The 5,942-nt window shown below is 30.1% G+C and overlaps 1 protein-coding gene across 1 annotated transcript; it reads right to left on the bottom strand.

The window, feature by feature from the left end:
* Window positions 1-3,272: 3,272 nt before the first annotated feature.
* On the bottom strand, window positions 3,273-4,950 carry LOC137830949 (putative E3 ubiquitin-protein ligase XERICO). The gene is made up of 2 exons (XM_068638381.2): window positions 4,789-4,950; window positions 3,273-4,139 (listed from the first exon to the last, which is right to left on the bottom strand). Exons 1-2 carry the CDS (start codon window positions 4,934-4,936, stop codon window positions 3,598-3,600), a joined length of 690 nt encoding a protein of 229 aa, XP_068494482.2. The 5' UTR covers window positions 4,937-4,950; the 3' UTR covers window positions 3,273-3,597.
* Window positions 4,951-5,942: the final 992 nt, after the last annotated feature.

The following is a 5,942-nucleotide window of genomic DNA, read 5'->3' as shown; positions in this document are numbered from 1 at the left end:
GGCAAAACATGTGAAGAACATTTTAGAAAACGTTGTGCTTGATCTTATAAACTTGATAAGGGTTAAGATGTGGGTCACAGAGCAAAAAGCTCACTTTAAACACACTCTAGCCTATACACAAGACTATCCAAATACACAAAGAATCTTCAAAGCAGAACACACACAATTCTTCATCAAACACATTGACTTGAAGGAGCAGTATCCATCTTCAACACAAATCATGAACTAGGTGCACACGAAATAACCCTGGCCTAGAAGGATTATAAAGCCCTTAACCAAGAGAGGCTGTAAAGATACACCTCATTGAGGAAAGAAATGTTCACAACAAAGAGGAAGAAAAAGCAACTTGACAAGTATTCTTTTTAACAACACAAGATTAAATTTCAGAGTAAACAAAATTTTGGTTTAACTACAAGACTAGTGTCATTAACAAAGTGCACGAGAAATTACATACCTCACTGAGTACTAACACTACAAAGAGAAGAATGCAGAGTAAATAAAATTTGGGTGTAAATATAAAGTTAGCCTTTCCACTCTATAGGTTCCATGCATTTGGTTTTGCAAAGGTAGAGGTATTGATCCCAATCCCACGTATTTGGATTCTAGTTTCTACTAATTAAAGCATGCTTTGTCTGACAAAAAGTCTTTTCAAAGTTTTAAAAGCATCGGTCTCAATAAAGGGACAACAACTAAACCAGTTGTAGGTACTGAACCTTTTGATGCTCCAAATAGCATTACACTATACTATACAAATCAAAATATCTACAGGGAATTGCAGAAGTTCTAAATAAAAAAAAAACACCTTAACAATACCGTTGAAATGTAATTAGATACACAAAAATCTACATAATTAGGTAGTTAGCACAATTTCAGAGTTTCAATAAACTTTGAATTTGTGTTTTAGCTTGCAAGCCAAAGGCCTAACTAAACCAACAACAATGATCATATACAATGCATAAAGATATTCACAAGTTAATGAAACTTGATCAAACCAGACAAATAAAATGAAGACCTCAAATTAATATCCCTTTATTAATAATGCGACTGCTTATTGTTTTACCAGAATTACCTTCAAAACTTACAACCACACAACTTACACCACAATACCTTCAATGTGCAATGATTTTTCCAACCTCCTCACAAATTTGACATGTCATTAATTTGGTTACACAAAAATTTCAATAAATTCTCCCATAAAGAGCCAATCCAATTACAACAATCATGCAGTGGATACAAACAACTCTTCTGCCATCTTTTTTTTTGCTTACTTCACTAGACATCACGAAAAATCTTATCAAAATAACCTTGCTCAACTAACATTTACATAGACACAATCCCAAATAATAACCTACTTAATTTAGTTCAAAACGCTCTTAATACAACTTCAACAAGCTCTGCACTTGTGGTCCAAACTTCACTCAAGAACTAACTCTCCTTAAGAATTAAAATTTGATTTCTCCTTAAGAATTAAAAAATACATTAGTTCTCCTTAAGAACTAACTCTCCACCAAGAGTATTTTTGGAAAATACAACATGATAACAAAATCTAGGGTTTTAAGACGGGGAAGATACACAATGAGTAAAGTTGCGAAGCTTCGATGAGCAAGCACCAAAATAAAAGATAAAGAGCGAGAATGGAGCATGAATTGAAACTTACGATGATAAGCTTAAAGAGGTTGGCCTCCTTCGAAGTAGAGAAGCGACATTATCGTAGGGTGAGTTGTTGTTGCGGGTGCGATTTCCGATTATAGAGTGTGTTACTGAGAGTGAGAGATGAACAAAAAAGGTTAAAGAGAGACAAACTTTGAAATTCAAAACAATGCAGACTATTTGCTCAGATTTAAAAAATTAAATAAGTTTTTTGAAAAATATGCATCTTTATTTAAATTAATTTATTAGATTTTTAATTTAAATAATATTTTGAATTTATTATTAATTTAATTTTATATTTAAATAAAATTAAAAGATTAAAAGATTATTTTAAATGTAATTTTTAAATTGATATTAATTATTTAATATTATACTAAAATTAATAAATTATTAAATTTATTCATATCAGTTAAAAATATTTTATTAATTAAAAAATTATTATTATTTTTATAAAATTTAATTACTTCAAAATTAGTATCTAAACTCAAATAATAGTGACTAAAAATTTAAGTATTTAATTATATTATGATTAGAAACTAAAAAAATTAGTTTCTAATTTTATTATTTTTGGAGACAAAAAATTAGTTTCTAAAATAGATTAAAAGTGACTAAAAAAATGTTTTCCAATTACATCTTAACAAGAGACTAAAAAATTGGTCTCTAAAAAAACTTTTTTTATTTTTATTATTAACTACCAAAAATATAATATCTAATTATATTATAGTTTTTATTAATAATAGATATTTTTTAGTAACTAATAATTTTTAGTTTATAAAATAGTATTTAAATTAATTATTATAGAAAGTATTTTTTATTTTTAAATTAGTTACTATTAAAGCATTTTGTTGTAGTGATATTTAAAAAGGCAAACAAACTTACCCGAGAAAGGATTCTTTTTGTCTATCTCATCTAACAAGATATTATATAGCAACATAAAATTAGTAAACTTGTTTTCATGATGTTCTGTCTGTTCTATAAATCAGTTTCTCCTGTAGAAAATATAGGTAATTAGGTATATGTGCGCATGTTATTGGTTTAATGTTTTGTGATATGCAACCTGCAATAAGATTCAAATAAAAATCCAATTCAAAACATTTGAATCTTGAGTGCTTGAGTGAATAATGGGATTAGCTACAAACAAAACAACTCCAAAATTGGCAAAGTAAAAATCTGAGATAAAGAAGTGGTTTTTTTAACTCGGTGAGAAAGATTAAATCTATGTAATTTCTTTTATTACAGCAGCTATGCTTCTGTACTCACCTTCGATGTAGTGTAGCTGCAGGACACTGTTTTCTGCTTCCTTGAAGAGAAGGAAGTAATATTGGAACCAAGATAAACACAAACACTTGTAAACTTTCGATCATCCAAATCTGAGCCTCAATCGGCATCTTAAGTTGAAGACCAAACTGAAGTGTGCCTTGTAAATAAATATCCAAGAATATGTTTCCCAGTAAATACTGGAGAATACGTTTTTCATTCATGTTCTTGGGACTTGTGCATGATATGGTTTAGTAACAGTTACATATTGAAGGCCACCAACCACATACCTACAGAAAGAAGGATCAAGAACAGAAATACAACCTTTTTATGCAAATTTCAGAGCTAGAAATCATTGGAGAAGGTTGAGGCTTGAAATTTCAAGATTTTATCTAAAAGTATGCAATTATATTATACACGTAAATGAGGAAGATGAAGGTGTTACACATCAAGGCTGTGAACATAGAGAGGGGTATTATGGACAAACACAACTAACCAAAAAAGTATATCCCTAGTCTCATATGTGGCAACACCAGTTACAGAGAAACAAAAGAAAAGAAGGCCTCCACACACTTTACATCATAAAAAGTAAAGGGTTCCTAGAGATTGGAGCCAAGGTCAAGGGAACATCAAAATTGTCACACCTAACACTGTACATGAATCTATCTCTTTCTCTATGTACATGTTTTACTAAAACCAAGATGTGTCATCTTCAGGCATCAAGGGAGTCCTGCAAAGTGGGCATGTAGTGTTCCAATAGTCCAACCACTTCTCCAAGCACACCTTATGGAAAAGATGGCCACAGGGTAAACGGTTTATCTCAGATTCTGGCTTAAACCTTGTGAGACACACACAACATTCATCTTGAGGTTGTTTGCCGCCACACATGGTGCCAAACCTCAGGCTTGGTATCCTGCTTCTGAACTCTTCAATGAGACCCTCTGATTGCTCAGAAAGGCTTTGGGAGATGTCTTGTGAAGGAGATGATGATGCAACACGGATACCAACAATGTGAAGAATTGTCCTAACAATGCCCTTGAATAGGGATATGGACAAGGAAGTGTTTACAAGAAGCACACATAGCATTCCTTCAGATGGTTCTGGGAGACTTGACAGCCCCATTTTGATGGATGATGGTTGTTTATATTTGGATTTGAATCCCCAAACAAGAACCAAAATTGCTAAGTTAACTTCATCACTGGAAAGGAAACTCTGCGTTGGCCTCTTATTACCTGCAAAAACACATCAAGTGGTTCTTTATTTTACCAAAACTGAAACAAGAAAAGAGTGCATGGCTATGATTAATCAATCAGTGATTGAATTGATTAACAAACAGAGCATGCTTCAATCCCGACTAAATAGATGGTTTTCTTCAGCTTCTTAATTTAGTGGTTAAAATTTGTGCAGTCACAAGTTTTATGCAAAGAATACAAATTGAAGAGAATGAAATAAAGAATTTGGATGAGGAGATAGGATTATAATCCCATTGAACATAAAAAGGGACCATTCAATTTGATAATTCAGAACATCAGTTACTGAGAAAGAAAGAAAAATTGGGAGAAAGTCTGCATCTCCACAATCAAACTAACTAGCAGAAAGAACATGCAAGAAAAGATCAAAGAAAACTTTATAATTGGATGGCAAAGGTCCCAAGCTGCAAATTGAACAAAAGTGGATTAAATTAGAAGCATTGGACTTCATGAACAAGATCTGCCAAAAGCAAAAATGGCCCACAATACTTCTGATCAAGGTAAATGAAAAATGATCATAGAAGAAATGACACAAATACTGATGAAACCATGTTGGATGATGATGATGATGGAGAAAAACATTAAACACCCAGAAGAAAAGAAAGGAAAAGGAATGTTTTTTTGAACTTACAAAGAGAGAATCTGAGGATTAGTGACTCATGTTGGAGTTGATGCAACCCCTCTTGCTTTATAGAGGAAAACACCACACACAACACAGAAGAACACAACTTCTCAAGGATTGAGTTGAGTGTGCAATGCAACCTCTGGCTCTTAACCATGGTCAAGAGTTCCTTCTTTGTCGGGACAGAAAATCAACCATGGTTAGCATTTAGCTACCTGTATTTGTCTTTGCCTTGTGTTGGGATAATATCTTTACAACATTTTCAAAATTTGTTCAAGACAATTTCAAAGTTATAATAAAGTTATTAGATAATTGAAAGCATGAAAAAAATTCCATTTTAGTAATTATGTACACAGAGTTTATTAAATTATTGAGATTTTACTATTGTATTCTTTTTTAATATTTATAAACTATATAAAATTATAATTTTCTATTCCTTTTCCTGACAAATGAAATAATCTTCACTCACCTCTAAATTCACACTTCAAATTCTAAATATACTCGTTTAATAAATATTTTATCGAAAACTTAGTTATCTATATAAGTTGTTTTTAGTGAAGTATTATTTGTAGCTTGAAAAAATAATTTCTTTTTCTTTCTATTATTTTTCTAAAACCAATTATTTTTATATGTTATTTATTACATATCCTTCCTTCTTTTAAATAGATTATATTTACTAAAAAGTATTATTATTGAGAATCTATTTATGAAGGTAACAGATTTTGTTGTTTGAAAGCATATAATTTATATTGTCATAACTATTGTTATTGTTATGACATATAGACAAGACATAAAAAAAATCAAAAGTTGTTATCATTCTAAGTGTTGGTATGTGGATTTTATCATTATATAAATTCTTTTTATTATAACAAGATGATATATCTTATCTTATATTTTCAACAATTATATTTTGTTGTGACAGATATATGTAACTTGATTTTTTTTTTTTTAAATGTATCATTTTATCCTAATCTTACTCATGTGTCATACTTAATTAAAATTTATGTTCATCATAAATTAGATATTTTTAATTAAGTTTTTATTTATTGAATACTTATAATTTTAATTTTTAATTGAGTTTTTTTTTTGGTTATTATTTTTTTTTCATCTTTCTTATTTGTTTCAATATACTAAGAAATATGAAATTTTGTAATTAATATAAA

Source organism: Phaseolus vulgaris, chromosome 6 (assembly GCF_051622355.1).
Source record: "Phaseolus vulgaris cultivar YP4 chromosome 6, ASM5162235v1, whole genome shotgun sequence".
Taxonomy (NCBI): Eukaryota; Viridiplantae; Streptophyta; class Magnoliopsida; order Fabales; family Fabaceae; genus Phaseolus; species Phaseolus vulgaris.
This window is presented reverse-complemented; position numbering and strand designations above follow the sequence as displayed.